The 26,641-nt window shown below is 33.3% G+C and overlaps 1 protein-coding gene across 6 annotated transcripts in view; it reads left to right on the forward strand.

The window, feature by feature from the left end:
- LOC129946143 (nocturnin) overlaps nt 1–22,840 on the forward strand; it is a 68,602-nt gene extending 45,762 nt beyond the window's left edge. For 4 of the 6 annotated variants that reach the window (XM_056056212.1, XM_056056210.1, XM_056056211.1 and 1 more), the window contains 5 exons: nt 19,769–20,007; nt 20,087–20,152; nt 20,262–20,383; nt 21,448–22,104; nt 22,173–22,840. In XM_056056212.1, coding sequence (XP_055912187.1) covers nt 19,769–20,007; nt 20,087–20,152; nt 20,262–20,383; nt 21,448–22,104; nt 22,173–22,304 — 1,216 coding nt within the window. In that variant the 3' untranslated portion in view covers nt 22,305–22,840. Of the gene's footprint in view, nt 1–10,454; nt 10,705–19,291; nt 19,438–19,768; nt 20,008–20,086; nt 20,153–20,261; nt 20,384–21,447; nt 22,105–22,172 lie in introns of those variants that run through there. The other 2 variants (XM_056056208.1, XM_056056209.1) reach the window with 2 other exon arrangements.
- The last annotated feature ends 3,801 nt before the right edge of the window (nt 22,841–26,641 follow it).

Below are 26,641 nucleotides of genomic sequence, written 5' to 3' on the forward strand. Positions count from 1 at the left end.
AGTATACGCCTCCACCAACCCCATCCTTCGTTTTTGATCCGTATGTATAAAAGTTTATAGGATCATCGTTCAAAAATGATGTATTCTCCCAAGAAGACCTGGGAGGTATAGTTGAAGCTTTGAAGCTATAGTTATTAAATTATATGGTGTAGTCAATATTACTGTTTATAGTTCTGAACGAGTTCAAAATAGTGGTGTGGCCAATTCCATTATTGATCCACAGAGAGGAGGCTTGAAGCCGTATGGCTGTATTAGAGCCGTTTGCTTGCTGAAAATGTCCAGCGGTATAAGATGGAACAGAACATCAAGTGAGGCAGAGGGGTAGAGCGAAGTGCTCCTCCCATACAGAGGCAGGCTGTTCGTTGGACTTTGCTGAGCTTATCGCGATTTGTCGCTATATCTAGCGCCGTCCACCATACCGCTATGTCAAAATGAAAGTTGGTAATGTTTTTTCATTCAACTAAAAGCTGAAGTTTGCTACGCTATGATTTATTTATTTTCTACACTGCTCCATTTAATGTTTCATGTAAAAAGGTTCCTTGTCAATTTGGAAAACAAATAAATAATTTAATTTTCAATACAAAATACAAATCGTGATGGACATGCAGCTTGCCTATTAATTTTTTTATACAATAATGCTTTTGTTAGTTTTTGTACTATGAACTTAAAGAAGAGGTTTGCGAAGTAAAGTTCTGAATTTGAAACTCATGACATTTTAAAAACTAATTAGTTGCCTTGGTCAAAATCCACGTTCAATGAATGAAGGTGACTACAAATAAAGTCCCTTATGTTGTCTGAACCTGCCTATTCATTTTCCTAAGCAGCTGATACTTTTCCAACAGTTCAAAAGTGAAACGAATTATTCCACTGATTTGTGTTCTAATTTCACACGATTCCAATGACAGATTTCTGTGAGTAAGAAAATTTTTATTGGCTTTTAATCAGGAAATTTTTTTCAATGACAGACATTTTTAATGAAAGCTATAAACGACCTGCCAAAAAAATTACAATGTTTGTTTTCAATGAATCAAACCAATGATAGCTATAACTTGCACCTTAGTGACGTAAAGACGAATACCTCAGTGAACTAAGAAGCAAATTCTCTGAGATTGAATCTGCTCTGTTGTTGCTAAGGGAGGATTATCGATTCAAGAGAATAGCTGAAACAATCAAGGACGAAATATGTTTTAAAGATGTAGACATGGGGTCATTTCTGAAATGGAAGGGCAGTTACTTTGAAAGAGATATCTCCATACTTGCAATAAACGGGGTATTAACAGCATTTCCGACAACACAAGTGATAAGTGCGCTAGACAAAATGCAAGCTTTGTTTGGACTCAAAATGTATTGGAAGCTAGCAGACATATTTGGCAGATACACAAATCATTCAATATTTGAAAGAGGAATGTTTTTGATAAGAGAGATAGGATCACTTCGGGAGAAGTTGCATCAAGATTTCTTTTCATTTTGCTCGACCTTTGAAGCATTAACGATAGGCTGGGTGGTCAACAACAAGGATGATATCGGATGCAAAAAACTTTTTGAAACCCAGATGAGAGAGTGCACGGAGATCACTCCGAATACATCATGCAGATGTAGATCGGTCAGAGTTTGGGATAAAGAAATGGAAAAAACTTCCATATCTTGGAGGCTAATTAATGAATTGAGATTGATGGGATGGATCAAAGGAAGAGTTTTGAATATGAGGATAGTTGGAGCTAAAAAAAGAGACAGCAGATGGAGAGATTGTAAAGAAAACTCTGGACTCCTCCCGTGTTGAAAACAAGTTACCTGATAGTATCGATTAGAACTAGATTTTATATTCTTGACGTAAAAAATTTTTTATGTAATTTAATAAAAAAAAAAAAAAAAAAAAAAAAAAAAAAAAGCCGAATGGCCCAACGAGCTAATCTACCCTGCGGATCCTTAAGGTTGCTTAGCCAAACCAAAGAGTGGTGATCAGTTACGACTGTAAATCGAACACCTTCGAGATACGGCCGCAACTTTTCAATCGCCCAAAGGACTGCTAAACATTCCTTTTCGGTCGTAGAGTAGTTCCTTTCATTCCTATTCAATGACCGACTTAAGTAACAAATGGCTTTTTCGCCATCCTCAAACTCCTGTGATAATACGACCCCGATGCCATAGTCCGACGCATCTGTTTGTACAACAAACGGCCTTGAAAAATCCGGACATGTTAGAATCGGTGCCGTAACCAAACACTCTTTGGCTTTCCTGAAACTCTCCTCATATTCTAGTGTCCACTCAAATTTCTTACCTTTCTTTAAGAGATCGGTAAGAGGCCTAACCAAAATTGCAAAATTTGGTACGAACCTACAGTACCAAGAAAAAGTCCCTACAAAACTCCTAATTTCCCTCACGTTTTTCGGTGCAGGGATCCTAATCATGCTTTCCACTTTTTCCGGGTCAACATGAAGCCCGTTCCTATCAACTACGTAACCTAGAAATTTTAAAGAAGGCCTACAAAAATTACACTTTTCCCTACCTACTTTTAAACCTGCATCTACTAACCTTTTAAAAACTTCTTTTAAAATTTCTAGGTGCCTATCAAAAGAATCGGTGACGATGATAATGTCATCCAAGTACACAAAGACGAACGGTTCTAAATCAGGACCTAAAACGTCGTCAATAAACCTCTGCCATGTTGCCGGGGAATTGTGCAAACCGAAAGGCATCCTGCAAAATTGATACAGGCCACGCCCTGGCACGGTAAAGGCTGTGTACTTGCGCGATTCTTTTTCCATTGGAATCTGCCAATAAGCAGATTTAATGTCTAAAGAAGACAAGTACTTCGCGTTTCGAAGCTTGTCTAAAATAGCTGAAATAAATGGTAGTGGATAAGCATCCCTATCTGTAACCTCATTCAATTTCCTATAGTCAACACAGAACCGATAACTGCCATCTTTCTCCTTAACCAGAAGTATTGGCGATGCCCAAGGACTCTTCGACTTCTCGATCACTCCAGCCTCCAACATCTCCTGGAGCTCTTGATCGATATGTCTCTGAATCGCTGTCGAAACAGGGTAATATCGTTGTTTTATCGGTTCCACAGACGTCCTAATCTTGTGCTCAACTAAGTTGGTGCACCCTAACCCTTCGGTCATTGATTTAAAAAGTTCTTCTAACACTAATTCTAACTTCCTATTTTCAAAATCGTTCAAATCCGATTTTTCCCTAATCGCTACCATGTCTGTCATCGAAGCCAATCTCTCTTGGCTCGAAAAATTCCACACACCTGATCTCAAATCCGGGACTATGCCCGATAGTGCCCAAAAATCGGCACCCAAGATCAACTGGTGTGGAAGATTCGGAATGACCAGACATTCTATCAAAAAGGATTTGTTCTCAACCTCCACTGGTAGAGAAACAGATCCAGCTACATCTACACCTGCTCCATCTGCTAACGATACTGACCCAACACTACTCTTTCCTAACCTAAGCCCTAACTCTTTAAAAATTTTCCACCCGTCACCACCCACAATGGTACGAGAGGCTCCTGAATCAAGAAGTCCTAAAAACTTGATTCCATAAACCCTAACTCCTAAATATGGTCTAGTGTCCCTACCATTTGCCGCTAACGTGAAACTTAGATTAACTCCTACCCGCTGATCGTCAGCAGACGACCTCCCTATCGACGACGGACTCCTTGTCCTGCTGACACAAGGGCCCGATTCCCATTTCCCGAACACCTACAGTCCCTACGATATACTCCTACAGCTCCACAACCGAAGCAACGTTTCTGAACGGTGCATCTCGAAGCTATATGCCCTTCCTTGTTACAATTATAACACCTAACCGACTGCCTAAATGTATTCTCCGAAACTGGAGCAACAGCCGCTACTCGGTGTTGTCCAGACGAGCTAGGTTGATAACCGCACTCCGGTTCCAACAAATGTCTACTTCTAGAAGGTGGGGTAAAACTATCCACGTTCACCTTAAGCGTATCTAATTCCCTACCTAAGATAGCAAGTTCCTTAACCGTCTTTGGTTTGGCACTAGCACTAGATAAAAGGGATCTACGTTTTTCCTCAAAATCGAAAGCATCCTTCCCTCTGACAAAGGCTCCGATAATCTTCGAAACAATGTCCTCATCGTGGTAAGATACGCGCCGAAAGTTTCCTCCTTTCCCTGCGAACGCCGATTAATCTCCTCCAACAAGAGATCATCGTAATTCGCAGGAAGGAACTCCGCTTTGAGTTCCTTGACGAGTTCCTGCCAATCCGCTAAATCTTCCCTAACCGACCTTAACCACATAAGTGCCCTACCATTCAAAAGCTCCGAAGCGGATTTAAAAAGGTGGCTTTCAGGAACATCGTTAGCCAGACGAAGTTCCTCCACTCTTTCCAGGAATGAATTTACTGATGTTCCACTTGAATCACCAGTAAATTTCACCCCCCACTTCCCTAAACGTTCGGTGCATTTCTGTTGAACGACCATTTGTTCAACAGAAGTGTCAACCCTATCGATCCTATTGCCTATTGGAACCCTAACTGATATATCACTGGCTGACGGATTACTGTCACCACCCCTCGGTTCAGTTAATGATCCTCCGGCCAGTCCTAACGCAGACCGTCCACTACAAGGACAAGGAGTCTGACCAATTTGTACTCGAAGCTGGGTTTGAGTCTTAAGTGGAGTCTTTTCTTTTTCCACTTCCTCTTCCCTATCACTATTCTCACTATCACCAGTGAGATCTCCTAACAGACACAAAACCTTGTTCCGAAGTGAACTAACTTAATCTTCTTCATCTTCGGCCTCACAAGGTGTCCTAGCTAACCTGCCTATACACCACTCAATCTTTGTCACTATCTTAATGTACTCCGATGACTTTGGATTCTTCGGAGGTACTTTAAGAAGGACCCTAATCTCCTCAATCTTAGCTTCTATTGCCTCGACATCCTCTTCATAACTGAAGGGGTAAACTAAACTTACTTCCATCGAGTTCCTCTTAACGAGTAACCTCGATGACCTCAATGCCTTCCGCATTTCCTCAACTGTCCCTACTTTCAATCCCCTGACCTTCATCTCGTAGGCCAGTTCGTCCTGTGCTAATCTACCAATATTCATTTTAATTTTCAAAGAAAAATTAAAAAAAGTATTTATACAAAATATTAAAAAAAAATGTTGTAAGCCCTAAACTAAAAATCTAATTGTTAAATTAATTTATTTTAATTAATTTAAGAAACATATAATTTAAAAATAAAACAAAAAATAATTTCCTAACAAATTCTAAAGTGAATTGAAAAAAAATTGGGATGGTCACACCAACTCGAACTAACTACACTCAATTCTTTTGAAAAATTTAAAAATTAACTTTCACTCAAAAACTAGAAAACACTCCGAAATAAAAACTATCAACCGAGTCAGAAAAGACACTCAAATAAACAACAAAAATTATGGAAGACAAAATGTCGACCAAAAAAATGATTAGAAATAAATAGGTATAAAAAAAAAGAAAAACAAATCTTATTAACATCAGACACCACACAGTAAATAAGAACAATAATAATAAGAAAAAACGAGTTTACACCTCACAATCAAAAAACAATAATACTTGCGATTTGTTTATCACTTTGAAACCTCCCCCGATGAAATTTCAGTATTTTTGTCTTTCAGGAACAACACCTCTCATAAAAAAAAACACCTCCAAAAATTTTTCCACTGGAACTAAAACAACTCGAATCAAGCACCTATAAAAAAAAACAAGACGAATAAAATGTTCTTTTTAAAAAAACAATATGTACATAAAAAAAACACGATACAAATTCTACCACCGAAAATTCTTCCACTTAGCCCCACGTTGGGCTCCAATTTGTTACACTTTTTTTTCTCTTATTATTATTTATTAAATAAACAAAACCGGCAACGCGACGGCTGCGTAGCGACGACGACGACGCACGCAAGTGCAACGATTCCAGCAACTCGCACTCAACCGAGTACGAATGCGACACAAAAGAGAGAACGAAAAAAAGTGCAACAATACAGCTTGTTGACGAAGCTGTAACCGCGACTGCTCAGCTGGGCTGGGTTCTTTTGGAAGAATTTGTTTATGTAAATTATAACAATATTGATCGATTTTTAATAATCAATCAAATTGCTATAATTTAGAAATACACTGCATCAAAAAATTGCACGTACATCAAACAAATTCAAATAAAATTATTACATTTAATGTACTTATAACCTAATCCACGTACCGATTGACTTTATTTTGAACAAAAAATGATACATAGATGTAAGTACAGTATTAATAGGTAACACAAATTTCGACCTTTCTTCTTATAACTTTTTTTTTTATAAACATATGTTTCTATAAGTATAAAAAAATTGCACGTACACCAAACAAATGTACGTACACTGTTGTTTTTTTCTACAAAAATTAAATAACGGTTCTTTTCCAAGCCAAAAACTCGTACGATCATGAGATTGAATCTCCTACTCAGTCTGTTATGTTTAATTGATCTGGCTAAAAGTGTTTTTTTTTTTGCGTTTTAAAATTTTTTTTTAGTTATGGAATCATCACATACAAAAGTTCCTATTGAAATAAAAAAACAAATTGTGGATCTCAAAAAGGATGGAAAAAGTTATTCTGAAATATCATCCATTGTTAAGAGATCAAAATCAACTATTCAATGCGTGATAAAAAATTATGAAAAAAACAAAAGCTTCGAAATGGCCCGAGGAAGAGGTCGAAAAAAAATTTTAAATGACAAAATGGAACGCAAAATCGTACGAATGGTGAAGGTTGACCCAAAAATAAGTGCTCCTAAGATAGCTGCAGAAATCACAGTAAGTCATGGAATATCACTAAACCCACAAACAGTCCGGAACGTATTGCATTCAAAGGGTTATCAAGGACGTGCAATAAGAAAAAAGATTTATATTTCGAAGACAAACGTGCAAAAGCGTTTGGACTATGCAAATGCGTATGTTTCGAAGCCGGATGATTTCTGGAAAAACGTGATATTCCTTGACGAGAGTAAGTTCAACATTTTTGGGTCGGATGGAAGAAGGTTTGTGTGGCGGCAACCAAACACGGCATTGGAGACAAAAAATATGCAGCCAACAGTGAAACATGGAGGCGGAAATGTCATGGTCTGGGGAGCGATGAGGGCTAGCGGGGTGGGAAATTTAGTATTTGTTGAGTCAACGATGGATTAAATGGTTTATCTGCAAACACTAAAAGATAACTTAAAAGCCAGCGCTAATAAAATGGGCTTAAGCGAGGAATTTGCATTAGTACAAGACAACGACCCTAAGCATTCCTCAAGGCTTGTGAAAGAGTGGCTGTTGTATAATGTGAAATCGCAGTTGCCTCATCCTCCTCAATCCCCAGATCTAAATCCCATCGAACATCTTTGGGATTATTTGGAAAAGAAAATCCGACAATCGGAAATAAGAAACAAAAATCAACTGAAAGCCGTTTTAATTGAAGAATGGAACAAAATTCCACCGGAAGTGACTTCAAAACTAGTCCTGTCCATGCAAAACCGTTTAAAGAATGTTATTAAGGCAAAAGGTAACCATACTAGGTACTAAACGAAGCAATTAACTAATAAACTTTAAAGTGTATGTGCAATTTTTTGATGTTAATTTTAGTTTCTTCCCTTTTTGTTATTGTTTTTTTATTCCTATGAAGTCTATGTAACTGAATTTTATTTTGTTTTTACTTCTATCATAATAAAGAAAATAATAAATGAAAAAATAAATATATAATAAGTATTTTTGATAAAGTATGTGCATTTTTTCACTAAACAATCAGATGTACGTGCAATTTTTTGATTTATTACAAGTACCTACACTCTACAGTGGGGTACGTTGCAATAAAAGTGGGCGCCAGGAATTTTGTTTGCCAAACCGAAGAAGAAAATTCCAAAACTCTTATGATGAGTGAAGCGAATAAAAAGAAAATGACAAACGTTTGACTTTTGACTTATAAATTTATTCTTTGGGAAACCGTGGGATTGAAGATCCCTGGATTAAAACCCAAAATGTTTTCCAAAACAAAAAAAAATGAAAATTACAAGCCAATGAAATTTAAATCAAACAAAGAAAATAACTCACAAAAGAAAATGGGTTCTTAATACCGGACGCGTCTCAACAATAAATATATCTCTACTAAAGAACAAATAAACAACAGAAACGAACTACTTATCTTTTTTTTCTATGTATCCTCTTATTCCCGATCCTCACAACTCGATCCTCGAATCTTTAATTTTCCCTTTTTCAATTTCCTCGACCTTTAGTTTTCTATCCTTCTTCTCGACTTTTCTTTGTCCTTAACACAATTCCTCGAACTTTTCTTTATTTGTCTCTTATCGCTTGTCAGGCTCTTACTAGAGTGCCTTCCAAGCTAATTTCAAACTACTTTCTTCCTCCCTCGACCATTCCAGTCACACACACATTCATTCAACACAAACATTAGTTTTCGTGATTGTCGGTCACGGTATCGCGGCTTCCTGGAAGCTTTACGCTCAACAGGAAAGCCACCGTTGTTGACTCTCAGCGAAACTTTACTTTCACACACACAATCACGGTTTCAACAAGTTGTTGGATGAGTTTCCAAAACTTGCCGAAACATAATGGCGAGTTCAGTCCCCTTCCCAACTATTATTATTTCTCGAGAAAGTGTAAAGAAAAACAAAAATCGAGAAGAAGTCTAAACTAGGCATTTTCCTATTACTATTAATATCGCGCGAGGTTCGAGGTGTGAATTTCGTACCAAAATGAAATTAATCGACTTTAACAACGCGGCGTTAAAAACCCATATTTTTTTTTACATAAAATATTAAATGTTAAGATAAGAATGTTTAAAAAAATATGTTGTTATTGCTGTTGTTGTTTTTGTTGTTTAGGGTCCGCCTGACCGCATACTTCTTCGGCTCATCCGCCGGCATTTTCGACCTTTTTGAAAGAACTCGTTCTCGATCACCTGTTTTTGTTGCTTTTGCAAAATAAAGGCTAGGTACACCTGTGGTTGATGAGACCATGGTTGCCCTCAACTTTGCCGATATTTTGCAGCCACAACGGGAAAAAGAAAACAGCCAAAGGCTGGTTTTTGTTGCGGTAAAATTTACCGTAACAGTAAATAGTTTAACGGCTTTAAATGTCTATGTAACTTACACTTTATGAAACTGTCAGCGTTCACAACATTTTACGTTATTGAACTTATATTTATGACATTTTGCAAACCGTTAATATGTTTATACTACAAAAATATTATTAATGATTAATATAGCCTTGTAGTCTGATTTGATCCTAAATTTGTGACTTTGAATAAAGTAAAACATTGTCAAACAAAGTTCTAGTTCCCTAGGCTGAGATTTAAATCAAAGTTCTAACGCTTTGGAACTTGATAAAAAAAAAAAGTAAGAGCTCAATGGAGTTCTAATTTATCAATAAACAGTCTTAAAGACTAGAACTTTGTCAACAATTTGGCCGTAAGATTCATAAAAATAAGTTGGGCTCCCGGAAATCACGCTAGAAGAAATTAAGCTAGGAAAAAGCACCAGTATTTTGTGAACTTGTTTTCCTCAACTTTTTATATAGTTTGTCTTTAATTTTAAAAATTGCATAAAGACCAAAAAATTTTGTTAAGAAAAAAATTAAAGGAACTTAGTATTTTTTGTTTTCCTTTTCATGCTTCGGAAAAAAGTCAGAAAACTGTTTTAAATAAAAAATGCTTCAAATTTAAACGCACCGTAATGCATATCTTTCTTTTTCCAACATTTCTGAACTATTTCCGAAAATTGTTGGTTTTATTTCGGACTTAAAGCAGAATGAAAAAATATCTTCCAAGAACATTATCTCGCGTAGTTTCCTGAAGCTAAGGCCTGTGGAAACATTGAACAAATATAATTCGATGATCCATTTGTTTGATAACAAATTAATCTTCTTCCTAGCGTGTATATCTTTTTCCGTGTATGTGCTGTGCATTTGTATGAAAAATCAATTTTCTAAGGAAAAGTTTTCACTACTCTTAATAGCGCCCTAAAAAGTTATTCGCCCTCAAGTAGCTGTCTTATTGCAACTTTGAAAAATCCGTTTTAAGCCATCGCCATCGAAGCTTGCAATACATCTTTTGTTAAACAACAAAATAATGTTAATAGGCATTTTTTTGTTTTGTTTGTATTTTTTCTTCATCTCAGAAAATGCAAAACAAGTACGTCTCGTCTGTAGGTTTAAGACTTTTATTTTCTTTATAATATCTTTAGTAATTGTTGTTTTTATCAAAAGATTTATAAAAGAGTATTTTTGCACGTGCTACACTTTTATCCTCCACTCCAAATATATATGCATACAAAACATTCTAAAGTTAAGTTCTAAGATCTCAGAAATTGTGAGTGATCAGTTTTGTATAAACCGCATTCTGTATCGGTTGTAAGAAAAAATACAAACTAAAATTATGATATTTTTGCCTTTACGTTGTTGATTGTGATTATTTAGAGTGCCTTATAAATTTGTTCATTTAACTGCACAAAACGTGTTCTTGTTCTTAACAACAAATAAATTATTTTCAAAAAAAAAAATCCGAAATCAGCTGTACGAATATTGTTTTATTTAAAGAAGAAAAATTCTATTGGAATTAACGAAAATGGAAAGAAATCTTAAAATGAAACAAAACCAAAAAATGCCATGCAAAAATGACAGAAAATCTTATTTGCAAAAGGTCATGTTAACCAGGTAATCGATTTTATTTTATGAATTAAAAAAAAATAAGAAACAAGTAAAATGTGTGGGAAGATAATTTTAAAATGTCAATTCATTGTTTACTTAGCTTAACTCTTGGTATTTTGATTAAAACAAAAAAAGGGGGGAAAACACAATTTTGAAATAATGATTAAATAATGTGTTAATTGATAAGTTAAGCTATCATCAGGAAAACCCCTGAAACTTTTTGAATTTATTTTACAATTCAATTTGTGTGTGTCACACTTATAAATGAAAATACAAGAAATAGTATGCAAAATGCCAATATTTTTTAACTGTTTAATTCAATCGAACTAAAAGAAAACTCTTGTGTATTTACTATTTTTTTCAGTAATTTAACGTCATCGGTTTTTTTAAGAACGAATTGTGATGTGTAAATCATTTTACACATTCTCGGGCTTTATGAAATGAATTTTGTGATGTTTTAATGTATCTTACAATTTCATATAAAGTGCATTACAGCCTTAGGCCTTGTTTGGGAATTTGGTTAAAATTTCGATAAAACTAAATATCTTCTTTCTAAGTTATATCATAAAATTGAAGTGGACCAAAAAATAATTTAGATTTTAAAAATATATTTTAGTGAAAATTGTTGTTCATGTAATTATACACAGTTAAGCAGATTATGACACTTTTTTCATACAATTGATAGATTTGAACGAAATGATCAAAAATGTCTGGACATTTATCGGTCTTTTTTTAAGAAAATTATTTTCAATTAGAAAACCAAGTATCAGAGTGGTAACGAACGTGGTGAACCACTATCCTGACAATTTGTCATAACAATTTAACAACTTTTTTTTACCGAAATAATCAAAAAAAAAAGTATATTTGTCCACAAATTACGTGCGCATGACGTTTGTACTTCGATTTGTTCGCAAGTGCCAGCTTTTTAAAGTTAAGATTTTGGTCAAAAAGGGGGGGTTGGAAGACTTGAATTACTATTTTAATTCGTAAAATACTAACGTGAACAATACTTACACATATGAACATAAAACTTATAATGTAAATTAAGTATTTAAAGCTGTTAAGAAACATAGTTTTAAATGTAATGCATTTTAGTTATATCATTTATGAATGAAACACAAACACATTTCAGCTTCGGCTTTGTCTGCGTTACGTTGGGCCTCTTTGAGGTTGTTTTGAATGAAACTTCCAATATGACATTTCTTAAATGGCAATTCGGTCATTAGCGGCTGTTAGTATATGAGTTTTGGAATCGAAAAAATTAAATTCATCCCGGAATGGGAATCCCTCCAAAAACAAATGTATTTTTTTTGTTGACTTTTTTACATCAGTTGAGGTGTCAGACAGCAAATGTTCAGAAAATTTGAACAAGAGCTTCCGTTTGGAATCCCATTACGTAACATTATGTTCTTTTCCTTATGATTGTCAAACGAAACGTGAGGTCAAAACTTCATTGTGATAGCTTGCATTAAATTAATATGGTTGAACTCGTAAACTTCAGGCGAAGCCGAAGCTGAAGCGTGTTTGTGTTTCAGCCATTGTAGACTTTATACAAAAGTAAAATTAACACATAGTTTGATCTACTAAATATATATCACAATTTTTGCAACACAAAAACGAAAAATTGCAAATACTTTCTATGACTGGTGAGTGTTGGAAGGTTTATTAAGCCTAATGCTATGAAAGAAAAGGAAGGCGAAAACGCGTAAATCTTTTCAGTACTACTTCAAGTCTTATTATATGAATGAATAATAAAAGTGGCCGCTCTATACAAATATTTTTAAGCATTGACCTTGCAAATGAAAAAAAGAAAAGATCAAGAACGTAAGAATCAAGTCAATCACAACTGAATCTCTTTATGGATCATTCCTCACCTTAGCTTTTTTAAGTTTAAATGCTCATAAGAGTTAACTTGAAATCAGGAATAGCTCCTTAGTCAGAAAACACAGTGACTTTATTAAAAGGACTTGTATCAAACGTATTTAAAACCAAAGGGCACTTTTTTGCATTTTAAACTTCTCAACATTTAAAACGAGAGAATTTTAACTGCATTCCCCCAAATATTTACAAGTCTTCCAGCAAAAGTATAAGGTCATAAGAAGATTTTATACTTTTAAAAACTATATGTCATCAGCATAAATAAGGAAAGGCGATTTTTATGTAATCAAAATAAAATAATTTATAAATAAAATTTCACCTAAATGGTTTTCCTGAGAGATGCCAGAGTTGACATCGATTCTTCTGGGGCCTATTACTATCTTTTCGGATAGTGTTCGTACCAGTTTTTGATCTTGTGTCAAAATATCGGGTCTTTCAAGCAACTTTCAACGCTTGTATGTACTATGGTGCTCAAGTTTTTGGATACTTGGTTCTTGAGGAGTTTAAAGCAATTCAAAGACACTTTTTCAAACGCTTGTTTAGATTACCAAATTCAACAAAAAATTATGCTATTTACGTGGAGTCTGACGTAACGCAAATATATACTCAAAACCTTAAAATGAACTCGGATTATTTAATAAGAGTGATAAAGAGGAATGAAAGAAGTCTTCATAAAACCATCTTGCTAAGACTATTGCAATCTAATGACACCCCTTTCAAAGAATGGAGTCAGCTAGCTATCTCACATGAAGCTATTTAACTTTATTGGAATCAAATGAAGATGAATCGCCCTCTATGTTTTCAAATGTTACTGCTAAAATTGATGAAAGAAATTACAATAAGCATCTTTCTGAAGCATCGTCAACATCCTCCAGGATCAGCTTTAGGAACCTCAATCACCAATTACCATCAGAAGCTAACTATTTCAATAATGAACTATCTACCGAAGCTTTAAGTTACATATTTAGAGCACGAGTTGAAATTTTAAATCTTAACTATGTGCCTCATCGAGCTGATCTTCCACAAATTTGTAACTTATGTAACAAAAGAGAAATAGAAAATATATATCATTTTATTGCGGTATGTCCGATATTACAGGAAATTCGTCGATTACATTTAAATAAAAGTCATCTCGTTGTAAACAGATTTCATGGGATATTAAAAAGTTAGCTAGGATGGTCCACCCAATATTTCCGAAATAGTTTCTCAACGTAAAATCTTATCATTCGGCCAGTTACCATTATTTTAATATTTTTAATTTTGTGTTTCAAATCACTTTAAAATTGATCGTTTTTATGTTTTAAATCATATCAAAATTGTTAATGATTGCTTAACAAGTTCTAACTTCCCACACATAGGAACTATATGGCAAGTTTTGACTTCGTGCAAAATTTCAAACTAGAGATTTTAATTAAACATGATATTACGATGGTAGAAAAGTCGAAAAAAGTGGGTCTCGTGATTCCTAAATCCTAAACCATTAGGTCGATTGCGTTCAAGCTTCGAAGTTAAGGTTTTGCACAGATTCACGTCAGGCCTTTTTTTCTTTTTTTAAGATCAAAGCTAACAGTCAATTTGTTTGGTCAAAAAACGAAAATTCGAATTTTCCCTAAAATTTTACTTTTTAACTTCGCTTCTTTTAGTAAGAAAAAAAATGTTTGTATTGGTCCGGAAGTTTACCGCTCATAGAACCGTTTTTTTTTGTTTTTTTAATTGTCTCAGCGATTTATGAACCGATTTCAATAATTTTTTTGAACGAGCCCTTGTACAAACACCAAAAGTGCAATTTTTATTTTTTATGAAATTCAAATGTAGAGCAAATATTAGGATTTCCAGAACATCTCATTTAAAGAGAACATGTTCTCTTTTTGGACTCCGATCTTTCTTATTCTTTCTTTTTCCATCAAATTCTTTTTTTGTACTCTTTTTTATTTATTCTCTTTTTTTACCTCTTTTTTCTTTTTTTTAAGTGAAAAATAGGGATCTTACTCCCTTTTCATCAAAATAAACTTTGAAGTGTCCACTAAAATAACTCTAAATGTACTCTTCTAACCGTCTGCATAAACTCACCACCCAATTTTGTATTATTGTGTGTTTCTTTTCAGTTTTTCCATTTCCATTTGACATTTCATCAATCTAAACGCAAAAAATAGTAGTATCCGTGGTTGGTTAGTGCGTTGGACTGTCATGCCAGAGGTCTTGGGTTCGTTCCCTGCTTATGCCATCTTAAGTTCTTTCACTTGTACTGCCTCTTGCGAGGAATTGACAAATTCCCCAAGAGTAACTCTTATCATGAAAAAGTGTTTTCTCAAATTAGCGGTTTGGATTTGGCATATAAACTGTACTCCCACACAGGAATGGTTAAGAGTTGTAAGTCACTAGGCCCTAGTTCTCAACGGACTTTTGCGCCACCCAATTTATTTATTAACTTCCCATAGGAAGTTATTGTAATGGGTCCGATTTGTCAAATTGAAAATTTTGACATTTCTCGACGTTTCAAGGTCAATAGAGTCGAAATAAAAGATTTTTAGAAAGATGTCTGTGCCTGCGTTCGTACGTCCGTACGTCCGTACGTTCGCGACATTTTTTTCGTTGTCCATAGCTCAAAACCAGAAGAGATATCAACTCCAAATAAATTTTGTTATACAGATAATAAGACAGAAAGATGCAGAAAGGGCTCTCAAGAAAATTGCGTAGGTGGTTTTTTTACCATAGCAGTTTAAAAAAAAGGTGAAAATTTTGGTTAACCCTAAATATCTTACAAACCAAAAACGTTCGAGACTTGAATTAAATTTTATATAATAAACAAACAAAAGAAAACTTTTAAAATTGAAAAATCTCACCTCATCTCTTTGTTGCTGTTACTCATATTTATTCATGTGAGAGTTCAGCCTAAGGATGATGGATTGACGGGATCGACAACGGCAACTAAGAAATAAAGCATACAAACTTATACATGCATAATGCACATAAAAATTAAGTTTCAACTTTTAAGCCAAAGTCAAACTGTTTTGTCAATCGTAAAAGCAAGTCATATGTGTTTATATGTAATTTTTATTCATACATGTTACTTAGAACCTTTATAAAATAGTTACAAAAAAAGAAAAAAACACTTGACATTTAAAATAAAAAGTAATATAATATATATTTTTTGGAAATTTAAAAGCTTAATGTCATCAGCATAAATAAGGAAAGACGAATTTTGTGTGATCAAAACCAAGTCATTTATAAATAAAATTGGGCCTAAATGGCTTATCTGAGGGACGCCAGATTTGAAAACAATTCTTTTTGGACTATTACTAACTTTTCGGATAGTGTTTGTACCACTTTATACAGCGCAGTTTTAACCTTTAATATACGAGTCTTGAATCACGAATATCGTAGAAAGAATTGTTATCCTTCAAGTTTTGACTATTTGAAATTCATAGTGTTTTCTATCTCTTTTCTTTGCTGCTTTGCTAACGTCACCTCAAGTGACGAATTAAAAAGTGTGAATAGTCCACTGCTTAGTTCCATAATTTCCGTAGTTATTAGTAAGTACTTCATGAAAGTCATGTCTATAGCTCAATAATTTGTCAAAAAACAATCATAAATAAGTTTTGACTCATTCAATTTTTACTTTTACATAATAAAAGCGATCAAAAAACACTTAATGTGATGGAACGAGTAAATTTTGTTTTTGGTAACAAATTTGGAATTTCATTTGAACCCGTGACCTGATGGTTAGTGCGATGGACTCTCATGCAAGATAAGAGTCCTTGGGTTGAAACCCAGCTTGTGCTATCTAAAGTTTTTTGTACGTATACTTCCTCTTGCGAGGTATTAACAAATCCTCTAAAAGTTATTCTTTTCATAAAAAGTGATTTCTCAAAAAAGCTGTTCGGAATCGGCTTAAAGCTGACAAAAAATACTCGCACGCAGTAATGGTTGAGAGTTATAAGTCACTAGGCCCTAGTTCTCAACGGACTTTTGCGCCACCCAATTTATTTATTTTATTTTTTAATATTTAGAAGGTCAATCATAAAATTGATACCCTTCATATAAATCGTCTTCATCTTTTTCAAACGGGTCCAATAGGGTTAAGTAGAGCTTTCGTTTTTTGTCAGCATTCCAACATAAAGCAAAATATCAAAATATTGATATATGTATGCCTTTTGACATTTTAATCATTCATTTTAAATTTTCAAATAAAATGTCTCCTAAATTAATTTACTCAATCAGTTTTACGTTTAAACCGTCGTTTTTATTTTTAGACTCCAGAGTATCTTTTTAAAATGGGTTTAAATTGTCTATGAATAACATAAACTAATGTTTAACTTAACAAAAACAAAATCACAACAAGGAACTATGAATATGACCCTATGTCTTCGATCATACGGTTCGGAACGCATTCAAAATCATTATTACTAGTATTTTCATGGTGAGGTTAAGAAAAACGTGTTTGACAATTTCAAAATTAAATCTAGCAATCTACGGTCAAATTGAATATGCGAAAACAAACAAAAGAAAACTTTGAAAATTGAAAAATCTCACTCCATCTCTTTGTAGCTGTAACTCACATTTATTCATGTGTGAGTTCAGCCTAGGTAGGTAGAAATGGCGATCTCAAGGCAACCTAGCCTGAGATCCAATTAGCTCTGAAGTGCGCCGTTTTGATACCAAAAACTCGTTTAACCTTTGATTGAAAGGTATAGATTTATAGAGAAGCTTCATAGCGATTATGTTGGAGCCATTTTGTCGCATTGAGAAAAAAGATTAGGTCTCTAACCTTTGTCTCAGATAGCTCATCGAGTTCTTGAAAGAATGCTTTTCCAAAGCTTTTCATTCTGGTGTTTGCCAAAGCTGGACATTTGCAGAGGAAATGGATTATAGTTTGTTTTTGGTCACTACAACTACGGCAAAAGGTGTTGTTAGAGATACCCAACTTCTCTGCAGAGTTCAGCGTAAGGACGATGGATTGATGGGATCGACAACGGCAACTAGGAAATTATAAATATAAAAAAAAATAAAATATAAATATAAATATTAAGTTTTAGTTTTTAAGCCAAAGTCAAACTGTTTTGTCAATCGTAAATTCAATCGTCATATGTGTTTATATGTAATTTTTATTCATACATGTTCGTTAGTACCTTTATAAAATAGTAACAAAAAAAGAAAAAAACACTTGACATTTAAAATAAAAAAGTAATATAATATGTATTTTTTTAAAACCCCCCCGAAAAATATCCTGCGTTCGCCTCTGTTATAGATCCTTTCTCACCTTAGCTTAAATAATTAAATTTTCATAAGAATTAACTTGAAATCAAGAATAACTCCAAAGTAAGCAAACACAGATACTCTACTTAAGGACATGTAGGAAAAGAATTTAAAACCAAAGGGAACTTTTTTGCATTTTACACTTGTCAACATTTAAAACGAGACGATTTTTACTACTTTCCCCTAAATATTAATACGTCTTCTTGCAAAAATAAACTTTCACAAAAAGATTGTTTACTTTTGAAAAGCTTCATGTCATCAGCATAAAAGGAAAGACGAATTTTATGTGATCAAAACCAAGTCATTTCTAAATAAAATTGGGCCTAAATGGCTTCCCTGATGAGGGACGCCAGATTTGAAAACAATTTTTCTTAGACTATTACTATCTTTTCGGATAGTGTTTGTACCACTTTACACAGCGCAGTTTTAACCTTTAATATACGAGTCTTGAATCACGAATATCGCAGAAAGAATTGTTATCCTTCAAGTTTTGACTATTTGAAATTCATAGTGTTTTCTATCTCTTTTCTTTGCTGCTTTGCTAACGTCACCTCAAGTGACGAATTAAAAAGTGTGAATAGTCCACTGCTTAGTTCCATAGTTTCCGTAGTTATTAGTAAGTACTTCACGAAAGTCCGGTCTATAGCTCAATAATTTGTCAAAAAACAATCATAAATAAGTTTTGACTGATTCAATTTTTACTTTTTACATAATAAAAGCGATCAAAAAACACTTAATGTGATGGAAAGAGTAAATTTTATTTTTGGAAACAAATTTGCAATTCCATTTGAAACCGTGGCCTGATGGTTAGTGCGATGGACTCTCATGCAAGACAAGAGTCTCTGGGTTAAAACCCAGCTTGTGCTATCTAAAGTTTTTTGTACGTATACTTCCTCTTGCGAGGTATTAACAAATCCTCTAAAAGTTATTCTTTTCATGAAAAGTGATTTCTCAAATAAGCTGTTCGGAATCTGCTTAAAGCTGACAAAAATTATTCGCACGCAGTAATGGTTGAGAGTTATAAGTCACTAGGCCCTTAAAGGACTGTTGCTATTTTTTTTAATCTAAAATCCAATCCCAATCAAGCCAAATCACACGACTCAACTTTGCTCAGCAACCAATTGGATAGGTCGTTAATGTATAGCCGGACTTCCGTAGTGAATGATGTGATTCTTATTGGACAATTATTTGTAATTCAAATTTGTATACAGTTCTTTAAGGGATTCAATCAAATAAGGGTTCTAAGAAGTAAAATATGTGCATATGAATGAATAATTGATCATAGTGATATCATCATATCTTAACATTTACATAATCGAAATTGCTCCTTAAGTTACACCATCCCACTTCGTCATAACGTCTGGAATTAAATCATTTGTTGAGAAGAAGAAAACTTTAAGAAGTTGCTTTCTTCGTTAACCGAATAGAAAAAAGTGTTGCTGAATTGTTAAATTTTCAAAAATATAAAGAATTAGTAAGCTCTTTGTCTACTACTTTGTCTACTGATAAGATTATTATGGCAAAATATAATTCTTCCGTATTTCTCGCGACTGATTTTATCAAATATTTAATCTTGCGGAATATAATTTGGAAATTACCCGCTCTGTGAGTATTAAGAATGCATGATGATGATGGCGCTATATCGCCTTTTAAGTTTGAATTTGTTTAAAGTTTTAAGAATATTTGTATGTAGTATTTTATGCCTGCCAAAGAAAATGTTTTATAAAGATAGAGAAGCTCCCTTAATTGTATGATATGATGAAGATTATGTAGGTTAATTAAATTAACTTTTAATTGTAACAGCAAGCTGAAGCATGTGACAAATTAGTTGAAAGCTTTTTTTTCTCAAATGAAGCTTGAGTATGATGAATTTTGTTTCTTATTTTTACAAAATTAATTCAAATTAATAGTTGGTTTTAAAACTTCTTCTTTCCAGGATGGGATCATTTAATTCGGCACCAAAAATAAATAATATCGATTCCCAAGATGATAGTCTTGAAGTGCCACAAGGATTGAGTACCAGTGAATTGTTGCAGCATATAAAACACTTACGTGGTGAGAATCAACCACAATTGCTAACTAGATATTTTGTGAAACAGTCAATTACACCATCATTGGTTTCGAATGATATTACCGACAATTTGAGCTTCCTTAAGTTAAATTCAATTTCAAAAGGTAAGACAAAAAAGTCGCACTAATTTTCAAGTCAAATTTTTTATTTGATTCCAATATATTTTGCATATGTTTTTTGCAGTGTGCAGCGCCCCAATAAGTGCACCAAATCACATCCGATTATTTCAATGGAATATTTTATCACAAAGTAAGTTTTTTTTTTGACATAAGATACGCTGTCAAATTCGAAATGCAAATTATATACAATTTGTATGTGCATAAATTCTGATGCATGATGTTTTAAATTTATTTTGTAGCTTTGGGACAGAATAATGATGGATTTGTGCGGTGTCCGGAAGAGGCTTTGACGTGGGATCACCGAAAATATCTTATAGTACAAGAAATCTTACAAAATAACCCGGATGTCATTTGTTTACAGGTATGGAAAAAAAAAGTATTCTTTTCCTCCACCTTAATTCCAAAAATTATTTCTAACGATTTAAAAAGAATGTCATATTTAATTAATGTTCAACAACAATGAATTGGTTGACATTTTGTGTATTTTTCTTTATTTCTTCGAAATTTAAGTTCAATTAATTTCAACGTTTTACCATTCATTTTACCATACGCCTTACGCCTTAAAAACATCGAGCAAGGTGCCACAAAATTTGACACTACTTACGAAAAATTCCCCAAAAATGTTTGGGCTAAGGTGATTTAATGGACAGGTTGAGGCGACATAAGGGACTTGACAGCTGCCAAACATTTGCCTTCCAATTAGGGCAAGTTTATTGGAAAGCTGCCTGGAAAGTTAGTCAAGAAAAATCACCATAACTATCAAGTCAAGTCTACTTATGTCAAAATGACAATTGATCATGTTTTTTCATTGAACTAAAAGCTGAACTTTATTACTCAATGATTTATTTATTTTCTGCACAACTTCATTTAATGCTTTCAATAAAAAGATTTCTTGTAAAAATAAATAAACTAGGTGGCGCAACAGTCCATGAAGAACAAGGGCCTAGTGACTTACAAAAGATTACTTGTAAATTTGGAAAAAAATAAGTAATATTTCTTTACAAGACAAAATACAAATCGTGATGGACTTGTAGCTTGCCTGAGAAGTGTTTTGTTAACAAAAATGATTTTGACAATTTTTGTACTATGAACTTGAAGTAGAGGTTTGTGAAGTAAAGTTCTGAATTTGAAATTCATGAAACTTGAAAAAGTAACTAGTTGCCTTGGTAAAAATGTACGTTCAAAGAACGCAGTTGACTGCAAATGAAGTCCGTTATGTTGTCTGCATCTGCCCAATTTCTTTTTTGACATTTGAGGCCATTTTTAAGAATTAGAGAATTGACTTTTGGGCCACATTTGACTCTTTTGACGTCTCATCATTTCATACCATTCCCAATTGATAATTAAAAAGTGTCCAAAAAAAACACCGATCTTTTTATTACATTTTAAACTTGATGACTTTACATATATTTTTTTCTTACGTAGGAAGTCGATCATTTCAAATTTCTGGAGAATGTCCTCGGCTCACAGAACTATGGTGGCATATTCTTCCCAAAGCCCGATTCGCCATGTTTGTATATTGAGCAAAATAATGGACCCGATGGATGTGCCATTTTCTACAAACGTGACAAATTCGAGTTGAAGAACTTCGAAACTCATGTTCTCGAAGTTTGGCGTGTTCAAAGCAATCAAGTAGCAATTGCTGCAACCTTGGAAATCAAAGCAACCGGCAAAGAGATTGTTGTATGCACAACTCATCTTAAAGCTCGTCATGGTTCATTGTTATCGAAGCTACGTAATGAACAAGGAAAAGATCTTGTACGTTTTGTTAAGAATTTCGCCGGAAAACGTCCAATTATGATTTGTGGCGATTTCAATGCAGAACCAATTGAACCAGTTTACTCAACAATCCTAAGTAGCGAAGGCTTAAATCTGTCAAGTGGTTATGCGGACATTAAGAAAGAATTAGATAGTCTGGATTCGAATGAGAAGAGTGAAAACAGTGAAGAAATCATGGCTGTCGAAAACTATGCTGAGACATTGGCCAATTGTGAACCTCCTTACACCACATGGAAAATTCGGGAAGAAGGAGAAGTTTGTCATACCATTGATTATGTCTTCTACTCTAAAGATTATCTCAAGGTGAATTATTTTTGTTTTGCTTTTTCTGTGAATTTCATAAATTCATAAAAATTATTCTATTTTTTAAGGTGAAAAATTGTTTAGAATTTCCACAAGGTGATGAAATTGGTAAAAACCGTACACCGAGCTATCAGTATCCCTCCGATCATTTCTCCTTGGTCTGTGACTTTGAACTGCTGGCCACTTCCAACCAAAACTAAACTAACAGAAAAAAACGACAGCAAAGATTCAGGGGTGAAGGCTTTGCAGAGTTTCTTCGATAAGATTGGATTCTAAAAATTCAAATTTATTGAAATCCAATTATATTGTGATATTAGTTATTAGATATTCATAACAACAAACAGTCAGATAAGAAATATAAAAAATAATATACAAAATCTATAATTTTTCTAATCAAAAATTTGATCATCTCCAATAAAAATAATAAATGTGTTTTCTTATTTTTAAGTAACAAAAACTAAATTAATGTAAACAAAAATGTTGTATTTTTAAAATTTAGCATAACACACTGACAATTTAAAGAAAAAAAGAAACTTTAAAAAACTAAACATCACTCAATTAAGAAGCAAACATTATTAATAGCAATTGTTAAAGAACACACACAAACACACAAACACACAAACACAAACATATAATGTTAATTTATTTTTCTAAGTATTTTTATTTTAATGAAATTAACAAATTTTTGATAAAACATGTTTCAATAAAATTGGTATGGCATTCTTATAAATATAAATTTCCTTTGGTTTTTGTTTTACTTCTGATATGAAGTTTTTAGGTTTTTAGGTTTAGAGGTTTTTACTTTTTTGAAAACTATTTTGACTGGATTATTTTTGAGCTGTGTCAAATGGTTTAAGGTTCGTGCAATTTGACACAAATGTAGCGCTGTCTTTCAGGGTAATGATGGGGATTTGTGGATTTAGCATTGTGACACGTGGTTCTCAAAAGATAAAGATCATAACGATAGCCTTTCATCTAGCAATTTCTAGGCGTGAAACCACAACTGCACTGAAGGCATGATAATTTAAAGAGTAGTTATAGTTAGGATACCAACTTATATGTAAGATATGGTAAAAAAAAGCATGCCCGATGAATGGAACCTCTGTATTGTTTGCCCGATGCTATAAAAAAGAGAACCTTGTACAGTTGACTCACGGTAACTTGAACTATTAAAAACAAAGCGTGTTCAAGTGTTCAAAGTTGTTCATGTTGACGAATGCGTAGTTCTTAAATTTTTTAAAATAAATAAGACCTTTGTTTCAACTAAAATGTATATGTTTTTTTTATTTCAAATGTAAATGTACATGAAAAATTTAATTGTGTTACAATTAATGAACAAAATGGGTAATAATTGTCTGAATTTTCTTTTTTTCTATTTGGCTGAAAACTGCGTTTTCGTTTACGTACGCTTATGTCTGCTGTATTAACTTTGTCATATTCAGCCCATTCCAAAGCCTTATTGAAAATGTCGATTGCTTCCCTAGGCTCTAGTCTGGTATGTTTTCAAAATACTGTCCTCGCTTTCACATTCGTCACTGATCAAAAACTCGTTCGTTTTGGTGTCGTTTGGAAGATCTTCCTTTCATTCATGGCAGAAGGGTAAAAATCGAATCAAATTTTTTTCTGTACACAAGAGAAAATGAATGAAGAATTGCTTGAAAAAGTTCTAGTGTACGTTCCTCTTCAGAGTTGATTGGTGAACAAATTCTTTCTTTCAAAAGAGCCAGTGGGATATCCTCTTCAGAGACTTTTTCATTTCTTATTGAGCTTAAAATATTCGTCCAGCATTTTGCTGTTATTAACTTCCCATAGGAAGTTATTGTAATGGGTCCGATTTGTCAAATAGAAAATTATGACATTTCTCGACGTTTAAAGGTCCTTAGAGTCGAAATAAAAGATTTTTAGAAAGATGTCTGTGCGTGCGTGTGTACGTACGTTCGTACGTCCGGACGTTAGCAACTTTTTTTCGTCGTCCATATCTCAAAAACTAGAAGAGATATCGACTTCAAATAAATTTTGTTATACAGATAATAAGGCAGAAAAATGCAGAAAGGGCTCTTAAGAAAATTGCGTGGTGGTTTTTTTTACAATAGCAGTTTGAAAAAAAGGTGAATATTTTGGTTAACCCTAAATATCTTACGAGCCAAAAACGCTAGAGACTTGAATTAAATTTGATATAATATATTGTAACGTGATATCAAAGAAATATATTTAAAAAAAAAATTTGTCACCTTCAAAATTTTACGACCAAAATATGATTTTATCTCCAAAATAATTTTGTGCAACGAGGAATGAGGAAAATCGAATTGACAGTTTTTTTGATAAAAAATAAAAATCTAAAAAAACATTACTTAAAGTTGGTAAAAATTCAATATCGATTCAAACATCTTTTGAAAAACTTAAAATTTAGGCTTCAAACTTATTTTATCTTATAAGAAATATAGTTTTCAACATTCTGAAAAATATTAAAATAAATCGAAATGACAGTTTTTTTACAAAAAATAAAAACCTAAACAAAAATGTATAAAAGTTGGTAAAAATTGATTTTCGACTCAAATATATTTTCAAAACTTTGAGATATTGGCTTTGATTTACTTTAGTCTTTGAAAAAATATTGTTTTCAACATTCAGTAAAATTTTGAAAAAAATCGAATTGCAAGTTTTTTTACAAAAAATAAAAACCTAAACAAAAATGTATAAAAGTAGGTAAAAATTGATTTTCGACTTAAATATCTTTTCAAAACTTTGAAATATTGGCTTTTAACTAATTTTATCATATAAGAAATATTGTTTTCAAAATTCGATTAAATTTTGAAAAAAAATTCAGTTTTGACAGTTTTTTTACAAAAAATAAAACTCTAAAAAAAAAAAACAATACTAAAACTTGGTAAAAATTTACTTTCGAATAAAAAAAATTGGCTTCAAACTTATTTTATTTCACAGAAAATATTGTTTTCGATATTCAGTAATTTTTATATAAAGATCCAACAGTCCGTTTTTTCATAAAAAATAAAATATACAAAAAATAGTACGCAAATTTAGTAAAAACTTATACGAATTCATAAAGACAAACTTTTAAGCAAGACAAATCGACAAACGGGATGGGAAATTATCAGTGTGGGTCGCATCCCAGCCTCTTTTTTCTAACCTAACTTAGGCGCTAGTTGTAGTTATCATTGGTTTTTATCATTGAAAACAAACATTGGAATTTTTTCGGCAGGTCGTTTAAAGCTATCATTAAAAATGTCTGTCATTGAACAAAAATTCCCGGATCGATTATAATAATAGCTATAACTGGCGCCTTAGAGGTAGTTAAAGAATTTGTCTACCTAGGCTCCGGTATGAACACAGAACACAACACCAGCCTTGAGATTAAACGAAGAATTTCTCTTGCTAACCGCTGTTTCTTGGGCTTATGGCTGAAACACAAGCACGCTTCGGCTTCGGCTTCGTCTGCGTTACGATGAGCTCTTTTCAAATTTGCTTTGAATGACATTTCTAAAATAGCACTTCTGTCATTAGCAGCTGTTATTTTTTCTGAAAAGTTTGTTTTGCTTTTCGTGCAGTAAACAAAAATTAATTTTGAAATCGAAAAAATTAAATTTATCGCGGAAGTAGCTTACATAGCTTATAATAACCAATGGGAACCCCTCGAAAAGTAAATGAATTTTGTTTGTTGACTTTTTTTACAGCTGTCACATTACGAAACTTTACGTTCTTTACCTTACGATTGTCAAACGAAACGTGAGGTCAAAGATTTATTTTGATAGCACGCATTGAATTCCTATGGCTGAACTCGTAAACGTCAGGTGAAGCCGAAGCTGAAGCGTATTTGTGTTTGAGTCACTAGAAAGCAATTGAGTTGCAAAGCCCTCTCTTAAGGGTCCAAAGTGTTGCTATATAAGACCTTCACCATCTCTGTTCTGCTATACGGTGCAGAAGCATGGACTTTAACAAAAGCCGATAAAAGCACCTTGGGTAGTTTCGGAAGTAAAGAGCTTGGCATGATCTACGGTCCCGTATGCTTAGAAGGTAAGTGGAGGAGAAGATGGTTTTTTTTTAAATTTCAAAGAATAGTTTTTGAAGTCATGAGAAAGATCTTGGTGTTAATGTGCCTGTTACTTCAAATTACGACAAATGACAAGAGCAAGTTCAGCAAACCATTTTGAAAGCCCTTCTTTGTGTGTTCATGCCTTCAATTTTGACGTGTTTGTGTTGAAGGCAACATCTTTCGGTGATCAAAATTAGAGTTGCATACTTATAGATGTTAGTTTTGTATCACAACTAAAAACCTGCCGTTAAAAATGTTATAGTAAATAAGTTGCCATAGCCTTCTGGGCCCATCGTAACTTACCAGTCCGTTCAATTGATAAGTGATGCGTGTTTTTAAGATATAATTATTCACGACACGATAGATGTATAAATGTATGTACGCAGGTAATAAATATTAACAAAATTAATTAACAAAATATGTACAATTCTCTTGAAAACAAAAATAAATTGGAGAACATTTTTAAAACAAAAAGACAATGAACTC

Source organism: Eupeodes corollae, chromosome 2, assembly GCF_945859685.1.
Source record: "Eupeodes corollae chromosome 2, idEupCoro1.1, whole genome shotgun sequence".
NCBI classification, from domain to species: domain Eukaryota; kingdom Metazoa; phylum Arthropoda; class Insecta; order Diptera; family Syrphidae; genus Eupeodes; species Eupeodes corollae.